The sequence below is a fragment of the Symphodus melops genome, assembly GCF_947650265.1.
Source record: "Symphodus melops genome assembly, chromosome: 7".
NCBI lineage: Eukaryota > Metazoa > Chordata > Actinopteri > Labriformes > Labridae > Symphodus > Symphodus melops.
This window is the reverse complement of record NC_136697.1, coordinates 27,065,544-27,078,319: the sequence shown is the minus strand read 5'-3', so window position 1 is coordinate 27,078,319 and position 12,776 is coordinate 27,065,544. Positions and strand designations below refer to the sequence as shown.

General features: G+C 38.8%; 1 protein-coding gene across 1 annotated transcript; it reads right to left on the bottom strand.

Annotated features, from left to right (window-relative positions):
- Positions 1-3,032: 3,032 nt before the first annotated feature.
- On the bottom strand, positions 3,033-12,670 carry LOC306826282 (tripartite motif-containing protein 16-like). The gene is made up of 4 exons (XM_079347483.1): positions 12,408-12,670; positions 10,995-12,025; positions 4,249-5,070; positions 3,033-4,206 (listed from the first exon to the last, which is right to left on the bottom strand). Exons 2-4 carry the CDS (start codon positions 11,907-11,909, stop codon positions 3,430-3,432), a joined length of 2,514 nt encoding a protein of 837 aa, XP_079203609.1. The 5' UTR covers positions 11,910-12,025; positions 12,408-12,670; the 3' UTR covers positions 3,033-3,429.
- Between the last annotated feature and the right edge of the window lie 106 nt (positions 12,671-12,776).

Genomic DNA, 12,776 nt, shown 5'->3' with positions numbered 1-12,776 from the left:
AAAAGAGGAAACAAATAACTATACGGTCAGTGTGAACTCAAACATGAAATTTGGTGTGTGTGAGTAGGAAGGAAGTGGGAAGGAGGGGTAGTAAACTGTGATAAAAAAAAATGTTTTCAGACATTGTTCTGGAGCTCTAATCTCCACCAGATAAAATAATTAAAATAAATAAAAATACACCAAGATAGCTTTACATATTTTATACAAGTTTCTGACCCAGGGAACGTATGAAAAAGAAGAATATAGACATTTAGCAGAGCTCCGGGTTGTTCTCTGGCACTGAGCAAAGGCTTGCTTACTATCAAACTTACTGTTCACAAAACGTAACTCTCTCTCTCTCTCTCTCTCTCTCTCAGTCAAACACCAAAATAACATACTGAAAGCAGCTAACGCCAATAAGCTAACAGCTTTTTAACTTCTATTTCATATATTGGTCATTGCTTCTTCCATGTTATTAAAGTTCTTGCTAGTTTGGCTTTATTTCCCAAGTCAACTGTTTTTGTACCAATACACCAAGACAAATTTCATGTATTTGTAAATGTACTTGATAATAAAAAATAATGTCTTTAGGAGAAAGGAAACGGGTTCTTACCTGACCAACTCGCAGTTTTGAGGGTTTAAATGTTCTTAAAGATAAGTTTGGAGATTTATATCGGGATGTTTACACATCAAAGAGGCCGCTTTCCCGCCGTTGTTCGGACAGGAAGTTGAGTCTTCTTCTTTTGGTTTAATGGCGGGTTACAAATATAACTTAGAGGTGCATACCGCCACCTACTGTTCCGTAGTATGTAGCTTTAGTTTATATATCACTATTTAACGTTTTAAATAAAGAAATGTATAAACAAACACACACACAAAATAAATAAATCCTAATTCAATATCTTTTCAAGTATTCTATCACAGCTTTCTGTGTTTTCTTGATTCCCTCTCCTGTTGTTCCAAGTAATCCCTCAATGCTTCATTCCCTCCCTGCCTCACTTATCTTTTCATTTAGCCTTATCCTCTCTTCTCTGGATTTTGTGCAATGAAACATTATGTGTTCAACGTTTTCTGTGACTTTACGTGAAACACATTCATCTGTTTCAGTTTCGACTAACATAAAGTTTTATTCAACCCTGTATGGCGAAACCTCATTTTGGTTAAAATTGAAATTATTACTTAATAAACATTTAGTGTCCTCGTTGTTGTTTAGAACAAACAGTTTTTGACTCTAAAGTGTGTGTGGAGGAATATAAAGTAGTAAAGTACATGGTCACCCAAATCATGTCTGGTTTCACTTTATTGTTTTGGACACTTAATGCTGATCTACCATCTCTTTGTTTTCTGCTCCTGGACACTTCAAGGACCATCATCTTAATCTGCATTTTAATTTGCATCCCAAATGTTTGCATTGAATGTTGAATGTCTGTTCTCACACCTCTGGCACTACCCCCTCCTCAAACACCACTGTTTATGCATTAACAACACATTCTTCTAGAAGGTCTGCACTAAATCTTGTTTTGGGTTTATTATATACAAAAGGGAGGGCGGACAGATGTTGTTTATTGTAATTAATGTCTTGTATACTGCTACTGGATGCCTTGAATTTCCCTCGGGATCAATGAAGCATCCATCCATCCAATAAAGGGTCAAATGTATAACAAAAACATGTAAAAAATTGTTATCAAGAGAATTCAACACACATTCAAACATTATTCTTATTCTTTAGTCTTGAGACACTAAAACATTTTCATTTACTTGTCATTTTGGTTCAGGCCCCTCAATATGATGAAGGGAAGTTTAAACACAACAACACAGCGTTAATTTATAATTCAAATCAAATTTAAATCTTTTGACAGTTTGAGTTGGTCCCAGTTAGGAAAAAAGTATGCAGATATTTTACTCACATTCAACTACTTTCAGCAAATTACCTGTTGTACTGTTGTAATGGGTAAATATAAAAATAAAGGGGCACGATCCTATTGAGGCTAACAGAAACAGTCACCTGCTGTAGTTAACTAGTCTACTTGTTTCCTATATGATTAGAGCTCACTATACAATTATCTAATATCCGTCCCATAGGATAACTAGGTACCACTACAACCCCTTCACAGCTGCCCCTCTACTGTCGATGCTCGGTGGTATGAGGTGTGAAAATCTGTTTCTTGTTAGTGTGCCGTAGTGTGGTGGGTCAATGCTTACCTCCGAGGCTCACGGGGCGCCGTGAAGAAACCCAATCACAAAAGGAGGGTTTTGGAAGATTTTATTAAATGTATTGAAATTTTGTTTTTTAAAAAAAGGTGAAAAATCTGACAAAGTCTTTTAAAACTCCAATACAAATCAGTAAAGTAAGAAATTATACAAGGACAAAATAGAAGTTAAAAATAAGATTTTAAAAGTTTAAAACCAACTGCCTGAACTCTACATTTTTTCAAAAGTTTCGGTCGTCGGAGACTAAATCCCCAAAAGGGGAATTTTTTGTTCATAGCGACGTGGAGTCAGTTGGCCGGACCCAAAAAGACTCGATCAACATTTTCAAAGCCTTTTTATAGCCAATCGATCTCTTTGTCTCGAACCTTCGATAAACCACCAGTTTGAGTGAGGTTGATTGTGTGCGTGTGTACATGTGCACGTTAATGTGTACTTTGTGTAAGTGTGTTCAATGTTGCAGGTGGATCCACCTCTGCACTTAGGTCACATTCACACCTAGAGACCATTTAAAGGTCACACATCTAAACACCGCTCACCCAGAAGTCACCACAGGAATCCTTCATGAACCTCTTTACCTGTCGTAAGTTCAAACCGGTACATCTCAAAACCACACGCCATAAGTGTGTGTGTGGTTCATCGCTGCATACGGTTTACCAAAACATTGTCAGGGTTACATCATCAATTAAAACAAAAAAAAGGGAAAGAAGAACATGGGATTACGTATGAGCAAACAAAAGCAGTTATGATTATCTAATAGGTTTAATGGATTAAATGATCAAAATACAAAAATTGCAAAACAAATTCAGCAAATTGCATCTTTTCTATCATGTTCAACACACTCATCTCCCGTCACCCCAAACACACAGGTAAAATTAAAGTAAGCCACGCCCACTGCTAATTACTGGAAACTATATCAAACCCATATAAGGAGCAAAATATAACAAATAATCAACAGAGGTAAAAACACACATTATGGCTCCGACACATCAAATCAGTAAAGTGTGTTCAATGTCTCTCCTTCAATCATTTCATGAACACATTCACTTCATCCACACAATCACTTTGTTTGATCAGAATCTCTGCTCACAGAAAACCAGGATTTATCTCCTTATTGATTTAATCAGGAGGATTACATTTTTAAAACACCTCAGAGGACATTTTTACATCACTTTGAATATGAATGAAGTTGAAGATTTGAAACACAGCAAGTGAAACATCTGTCTCCTTCATGATTTCTGTCTATTTCAGTTTACACAACTCAGCAGAGGCTCCAACAAAACCATAAAACCTGAGTCCAGCATGTAGAGGCTGAGTGAATGTGGTCTGGACTCTGTGGAGGAGAGTCATGGTTTCAGAGATGTTGTAGAAGGACAGAATACCTGCTCTGTGATCCAGGTACACTCCTACTCTGGAGGACTGAGGACCTGAGACAGGAGTGTGGACTTTGTTGTAATAAAAGATATAACTGTTGTTGTAACAAACTAACTCCCAAGATTTGTCATTACGTCCAAACAAACATTCATCTGAGACTCCTGCTCTGCTGATATTCTTGTATGTGACTGCTAAATAAACTCTTCCTCTCCTCTCCACCTCCCAGTAACAACGTCCAGTCAGACTCTCTTTACTCAGGACCTGATACCAAAAAGTGAATCTGTCTGGGTGACTAGAATAAGACTGTTTACTCATTACTGTTACTTTTCTGTTCCCATCAGATAATAACAGATATGTGTGTGCTGTGTTTGGATCCAGTGTGATGTCACATGAATATCTTAAGAACTCAGCTCTGGTCTTGGGTTCTGGTTCTGGTCGTAAAACATCCACTTCAGTCATTACTTGTGTGATTTTTGGATACAGTGAAATGTCACATGGATATTCTAAGAACTCAGCTTTGGTCTTGGGCTCTGGTTCTGATCGTAAAACATCCACTTCAGTCATTACTTGTGAGATTTTTGGATCCAGTGTGATGTCACATGAATATTCTAAGAACTCAGCTCTGGTCTTGGGCTCTGGTTCTGGTTCCGACGGTACAACATCCACTTCAGTCAGTGTCTGTGAGATGTTTGTCCATTTGTCTGTCAGGACGTCCTGTAGTTTATCTCTGACTTCTGACACAGCTGCTGTCACGTCCTCAAAGAAACTCAGACGACGGATCTTGATGCTGGATGAGTGTGTAGATTCACTGAGTGGTGACACTGAGAGGTAGTCGTTTAGAAACCAAATGTGATCCTCTGCATTTAAGAGCTTCTCCAGTTCAGCGTTTTTCCTCTTCAGCTCAGTGATCTCCTGCTCCAGCTTCTCCTGACGCTCTCTGACTCGACTCACTTCAGTTTGCTGATGGGATCTGACCTGCTGCTTCACATCAGAGCGTCTTTTCTTCATGAGACGGATCAGCTGAGTGAACATCTTCTCACTGTTCCCCACTGTTTTATCAGCAGAGCCATTGATAGCCTCCACCTCCTGTTGGAGCAGCTTCACATCTTTCTCTCCGTCCTGGATTCTCTGCTGGATGTTTTGTCGACTCACCTCGAGCTCTCTCTGCTTCTCGCTCCTTTCTGCTGCAGCTGAGACTATGTCATGGCCTTTGTGTTCGTCCACATAACAGACATAGCAGATAGACTGCTGATCAGTCCGACAAAACATCTTCATCACCTCATCATGACGAGAGCAGACGTTCTCCTGGAGCTTCTTGGAGGGCTCCACCAGCTTGTGTTTTTTTAATGGAGGTGCTTCAAAATGAGACTGAAGGTGATTCTCACAGTAAGAAGCCAGACATTGTAGACAGGACTTTCGGGCTTTACGTTTTCTCACGGTGCAGACATCACAAGCCACATCGTGAAGTCCAGCATGGCAGTGATCAGCAGGAGCAGTTTGCATTTTAGTCTACTTCCGCTCCTCCAGCAGATCTGCTAAAACAAAGTTTTTCCCAAGGGCAGGCCTTGATGTGAAACTCTACATACACTGAGGGTATGCAGACGTTTTCCTCTGTATCCCAGTAGATTTTAATACACTTCATGCAGTAGCTGTGTCCACAGAGAACCTTCACGAGATCCTTCAGCAATAGTCCTTCACTTCCTCAGATCTGCAACTAATTTGACTTCTGATCTACACATTGAATGTGAATGTCAGCTCTTATTGGTTTCATGCGTCCTCCACCTGTAGATATGAAAAAGAGGAAAAAAATAACTATACGGTCAGGGTGAACTCAAACATGAAATTTTGGAGTTCAATTTTGCACTCAAACAACATATTCAAACCATAATTTTCTCATGTAAATATGCGCTGTTTTAATTTTACAACACATTTTGCAAGACATCTGTAGCAAAACAAAATGTGTACTTGAAGAAATTACCCCTTGCTCCAATGTGTGTCTGTGTTTGGGGGGGGGTTTGTCAATGAAACGTAAATTTCCCCATGCAAATCCTCCTTTGAATACAAAATTCTTATATCAAGAGATTGCTGCATGAAACCAGGACAACCAGCCACCCCAATACTCAGTACCATGGAAATGGAGAAAAAGATACAAGACTGTATAAAACTTTCATTCAGGTCATTCCATGCCAGGTGGTCCAATTTTAGAAATATGCCCCCACCTCACCATCTCAGATGCTATCAAATGTGGTATACAAGTTGGTACTTGTGCAAAATCTTTGCCCACAATCAGATAACTAGGGAAACAGGAAAGAAGAAAAATAAAGTTTCAGTATATCTGTTTTATTCAGGATGCAAAACTTTGGTTTGTTCACAAATAAAATCTGTTAAATTTGTTGGATCAAAAAATGACAATAATAATCTCCTTACTGTTTAAGATCAGAATATTCATTTTCTCCACAGCACATTACAATTTACAATTAGCCATGATATCATAACAATTGAAGGTAGACTTACAATGAGCTACTCGCATGTGAAACAATGTTATTCATACTCCTGCAGGGGAAAGAATTGTTTTATCAACTTTGTTTCAGAAAAACACGATTTATTCGTGACATCAAGTCAAAGAACTACACTACCCACAATCGTAGTTTCACAGCGACGTTTCTGACTGGTTAAGCTTGCTGTTACCTCGTGTCGCCAGCAGGTTAACAGGTTAACTATATAACATTAAATATAGCCTATTACCTTGTCATGCCATAGTGAAAGAGTCACATTACTTTGAAAATGAAAAAATATCATTAAGGGATTGTAGGATGGGTTCCTTGACTCAGGTCGAAAATTAATGACCACAGTCTTGTATCTTTGCCTCTTTCCCCATGGTTTAATGCCATTTTGAATTAAATGTACTATAGTCAGAAGTATTGGGGTGGCTGGTTGACTTGGTTTCATGTACTAATCTCGAGATCAGGATACTCCAACCAATTGTCATCTGAGAGCAACTTTGACAAAATGAAAGCAGCCGAGAGGTACTTGCATCACATCGCTTGCATTTATTTCCATAGCAAAAATCAGCTGAATTAAGCTACTGTTTGTACAGTGCAAAATTGCAATAAACCAAATGCTTAACAATAATCTTAACTTTAAATCAAGGTCCAAGAAAATCCTTAAATATTTTACACTTCTTATTGTGGCACTTGGTCAGCTATGTTACTGAAAATTCACATCAAGGCCCAAGAAAACATGACTACTTCACACTTGTTTTTATGAGCCAAATATATCAATAGTGGGAAGAGGTGCATTTACTGTTGTCTGTTTTTATTATTGTTATTTTGTACACAGTCGGTCAACCTATGGACGAGATACATGTAGGGGACCCCTGGACTAGATACAAGAATCTTGCGAAAAAGTAATGGAGTTGACTTGAAAAGTCAAACACACCACCTCAAACCTTCAGCAGAACAGGCTCTTTACTGTTTAGTAGGTTATGTCCGACATATTACCTGAGTTTATAATCATATACATACCTTGAAAGGTTGAGCAATAATCTCGGACAGCGGGTCGGTGATGTTAATACATCAACAGAGTCCAGTAGAATGATGGATCAACCGCGTGTTCTTGTTTCTTCAGCGCAGACAAAAGCAATCGACTCCGGAGGAAGTGGCTCAGAAGACTCAGACTAAAAGCCAAGTTGTGGATCATTGAAATGCTGATGATCAAGGGTTGGTCCCATTTAATTATTTTTTAAATGGAGAATGAAGAAAGAAAAAATATAAATTCATCATTATTCTATACAAACAATACATAAACGTAAGTTCAGCCATACCAAATTGTTAAATCTCCACGAATGATTGAATAACTTAAAATACAGTGAAATTAAAACTAAACAAGTTTAAGAGATTAAAAAAACCTATAAAGGTTTTAAAATTCTGCTCAAACCTCTGACTCTTCTGTTGTTTGCTTTTCTATTAATTTGTATTTTTACTTCAGTTAATTTGTTCTATAAGTTACACTCAGTCAACTCTAATGTGCTTTAGACCTTTTTTTTTAAATAAATGTAACAGTCAAACTTTGATTGAAATAAAGATCGGGTTAAAAAAAAACAAAAAAAAAACAGGGGTGGGGGGGCTTTCAGCTGCAGTCTTTTAAACACTTACACCCTGCTGTGACTGATCAATCTGAGCCATTCAGCTCTGCAGGGGCTGCATGCCCCATTCTCAAAAGTCCCTGAACCTTCAGAATTACATAATCCATTGCAGGGTCTTTTTTAAGAGTAAACTTCTAAACCAGAACTAAATTTCTACCCTTGTAGATTTGACGGAAACACATTTAGTTCTTTAAAAAGACCATAGTTCTTTAAAAAGACCATAGTTCTTTAAAAAGACCATAGTTCTTCCGGTCGCAACATGGCTTTAGTTGTTCTAGTTTTGTTAACAAACCCATCATTATCTGTGTTTTCTCAGGGTCACTTATTCCAAGGTGTTACTGGAGCTTCATTTGTTTTGAGAGACTAGAGAAACAGGACGACTCCCATGCGACCATCAAGTCTCATATTCTAGCTCCGTCTACCAGTTTACAACTGAAAACGCCTTTTTGGAGGACAAACGTTTCCCAAATATTCCCTAAAAAGCGTACCAAGTCTGTATAACTGCATGTATTCTCAATATCTTAATTTAACCAATACAGAATGTAACAAATAACTTAAATTCAACAGGTACAAATAAATACTTGTGTCACTGTTTAAAAAGTGACCCTGTTACCTGAAGACTTTAAGTAAAACTGTGTCAGTGGTTGGTTGTCATAATTACTACCAACGATGCAGTCATAAAGTGTCAATTAATGCCTCTGTTTAGTGTTTCTCATTAAGAAATGTCAGATGAGTATTTTAGATATTTTAATTTTGAAAGACATGAGACAAAGGTGAAAAAAATGTGATCTAACTATGAGAACCATGGATGAATTCATCTTTAAGACACTAATATGGTTACTCTTTTAACCATATCACCTGCTAGCTTAGTTAGCTTTCCATCAACTAAATTAAGCTAAAAGTTGTATTTATTCATCACTCATGGTTAACTCAGACTTTTAGCTAACCTTCACTGTCTGACATTCAAGTAAGTACATTACCTAAAGACAACATAGCCTACTAAAAATGCTAAAATTCAGTTTTGGCTAGTAGCTAGCTCACCGGGGCATCGACACCATTGATAGAAAACTTAAGAACCACTCTGTGATCACATTAGATTTGACTTTATCTATTACAAATTAAATTGTAAAATGTATTTTCAACAAACATAGTTCAGGTGCAGCAGTGTTGGCTCATCTCTACATAGCTGGTTAGCAGGATGAGTGCACCCTCTTGTGGCGATTTCAGCTTTCGGCAGGAAGGCATGGCAGCTTCAGACGTCAATAAAGACAGCTTTAAGTATATTTTGTGTATCACAAAAGTATGCCAGTTTTTTTTTTCGCAGGATGATGCATTCAGATAACTTGGGAAACAGGAAAGAAGACAGACAAAGTTTCAGTATGTCTGTTTTATTCAGGATGCAAAACTGGTTCGCACAAAATTTGTTAAATTTGTTGGATCAAAATATGCCGATTATAATCACCTTACTGTTTAAGATCAGAATTTTTACAGTCTTATAATTCCTCTCAGTAAGTTCATCAAACATTTGGTCGCATTAACAAATAAAATAAAAATAAATTGATTATGGATTTCTGTACATTAAGTGGTAAATAGCAAAACATATCTCAACAAGAAAAGTAGTAGAAGTAGTTTTTAATACGTTAACCACAACAGCCAGTTTCATTTAAACTACAAATTGATAATGATAGGGGTTGTGATTAAAAAATATATAAAAAAAACATCAAATAGTGATGGAGAAATGTTCTGAAAAACATCAGAAAAAACTAAATGGTTAAAACATTTCAAACGCGCGTAGGAGCACGCAAGGTGATTGACAGTTACTTATCCTTTGTTACGGGTCAGGTGTTCCACCCAGAAGGGAAACAGTTTAATGACCACCAAGCAGTTGCATGCAAGAGCAACAAGCAGTATTTTGGACATGAGAAAGGCACGTAAATTAATGAGTGGCATGTGCAACAATGCAATTTACATGGGATTCATCCGATGAGGCAACGCTGAAGATGAATTAGTGAATCATGGTGCAGATTTTCAGTGGCCTCAACAACAACAACTACAACAGTCTTTGTTGATCACCATGTTTGTAATAGTCTCAAAAAGTATGTGATTTTGTAGATTAAAGCAAGTTTACTAGTCACTTCATTTAGCATTCATTCAGCCAGATTTTTTACCAACCCAGCAACAGTAACTATAGAGGGAAGGATTTGACAAAGGGTTACTTCAAGTTGAGAGTTGGGCTTGACAGAGGTCCCATCCAGAGGTACCGTCTTGTAAAAGAACGTCTTGAAACCCCTCAGAGGAGCTGGAAAACATAGTTGAATAGAGGGACATATGGGTGAACTAATTAGCCTGCTGCCTCTACAACCCAACCCGGGAAGAGTGGAAGCAAATGAATGGATAAATTAAGCTATTCAGTTTCACAATTACTGTCCATAATATTTGCTTGATTAATCCTTGGTAGCAAACACAATGGAAAAAATACATTTCATAACTTTAGATGCAGGGGTTAACCCTGTCTACATTGAATGACTATTTTAGTTTACACAACTCAGCGTTGTCTCCAGGATAATAAAACCCAATTCCAGCATAGAGGGGCTGAGTGAATTTGGTCTGAAATTTGTGAAGGAGAGTCATGGTATTAGTGACGTTATAGAAGGAAAGAGTACCTGCACTATGATCTAGGTACACTCCAAATTTGGAGGACAGAGGACTTGAGGCATGGGTCTTGACTTTGTTGTACCAAAAGTTATAAGTGCTGTTGTCACAGTCTAATGCCCAAGATTTATCATTGTGCCCAAATACGCATTCAGTGGAGCTCTCTGCTCTGCAGATATCTTTGTATGCAACTGCGACATAAACGCCTCCTCTCCACTTCACCTCCCAGTAACAACGTCCAGTCAGACTCTCTTTACTCAGGACCTGCCAATAATCGATAAATCTGTCTGGGTGACTAGAATGTGACTGTTTTTTAAACATCAATGTTGCTTTTCTGTTTCTCTTTGATAATAAAAGCATTTTATGTGCTGTATTTGGATGCAGTGTGATGTCACATGAATATTTCAAGAACTCAGCTCTGGTCTTGGGCTCTGGTTCTGGTTCTGGTTGTGGCAGTAACACATCCACTTCAGTCAGTGTCTGTGAGATGTTTGTCCATTTGTCTGTCAGGACGTCCTGTAGTTTATCTCTGACTTCTGACACAGCTGCTGTCACGTCCTCAAAGAACCTCAGAGGACGGATCTTGATGCTGGATGAGTGTGGATGAGTGTGCTGACACTGAGGGGTAGTCCTGTAGAAACTGGTTGTGATCATCTGTGTGTGAGAGCTTCTCCAGTTCAGCGTCTTTCCTCTTCAGCTCAGTGATCTCCTGCTCCAGCTTCTCCTGACGCTCTCTGACTCGACTCACTTCAGTTTGCTGCTGGGATCTGACCTGCTGCTTCACATCAGAGCGTCTTTTCTCCATGAGACGGATCAGCTCAGTGAACATCTTCTCACTGTTCCCCACTGTTTTATCAGCAGAGCCATTGATAGCCTCCACCTCCTGTTGGAGCAGCTTCACATCTTTCTCTCCGTCCTGGATTCTCTGCTGGATGTTTTGTTGACTCACTTTGATCTCTGTCTGCCTTTCACTCCATTTTGCTGCAGCTGTGACTGTGTTGTGGCCTTTGTGGTCATCCATTAAACAGAGATAACAGATAGACTTCTTATCAGTGCGACAGAATATCTTCATCACCTCATCGTGACGAGAGCAGATGTTCTCCTGGAGCTTCTTGGAGGGCTCCACCAGCTTGTGTTTTTCAAAGGCAGGGGATTCAAAATGAGGCTGGAGATGTTTCTCACAGTAAGAGGCCAGACACTGCAGACAGGACTTACAGGCTTTCAGTTTCCTCTCGGTGCAGACATCACAGGCCACATCTTCAGGTCCAGTATAGCAGTGATCAGCAGGAGCAACTTGGAGTTCAGTCTTCTGCAGTTCCTCCACTAAATCTGCTAAAACTGTGTTTTTGCCCAGGACAGGCCTCGTTGCATAGGTCTGTCTGCACTGAGGGCAGCTGTAGATTCCCTTGTTCTTTTCTTCATCCCAGTGGCTTTTAATGCACTTCATGCAGTAGCTGTGTCCACATGGAACAGTCACTGGATCCTTCAGGAGATCCAGACAGATCGAACAAGAAATGGCCTCCTGGTCCAGCTTAACTCCTTTCTGTGCCATTTCTTCCTTTAGCAGTAAATGTTCGAATCTCACTTTGTTAGAATTAAAAGTAGTTTGACCTGTGTGTCTGCAGTAAATGTCATCTCTTACTGGATACACCAATCTTCAAACTGTATCTGTAGAGAAGGGAACAAGAAGTCAGAGCAGAGCTTTCCAAAAAAACTCACGGAGTAGGACGAAAAGCCCATCAAAACTATACCAGTCTATTGATTTTTGCCCCGAGCCACTGTAGAGTCGCCACTGGATGCAAAAGTCATCAAACATGAAGTGGACCAAGACAAAAACCACAACTAAGCACAGTGGGTTTATCAGCATTCATGCATGATACCAATTAATCAAATTTAAAAAACGTACAGACTGATTTAGAATAAGCCAAAATAAACTAAATGGTTAAATGTCTCAATGTGAGCTACGAATACAGAAAAGGAGCAACGATAACAGAGGGGAAGTTTACCTGCATCACTCAGCTCCTTTTTGCAGCTAGCTTGTTGTTCTTACCTGACAAACTTGGAGCTTTGAGGGTTTACATTGTCTTAAACAGAAGTTTGAAGATTTCTATCGGGAGGTTTCCGCCTCAAAGAGTCGGTTTCCTCGCCGTTGATCGGACAGGATGTTGACACCGACGGTGAAGGATTCTGGGATATGAAGTCTGTAGCTGAAAATAAATTAGCAACGGAAGTCAAGGTTTCACCCATAGACTGTAAAAATGTCCCCCTGGCGGCTTTATTGAAAATGTCTCCCCTATTTTTTGTAACAAAGACTTAAAAGCATCTGTATCAATAAAATAAATAAAAAAGCTTACATGATTAATAAGCAAAGGTCAAATATATATGGAAAATATGTAAACAATAATTACTGAGAGAATTC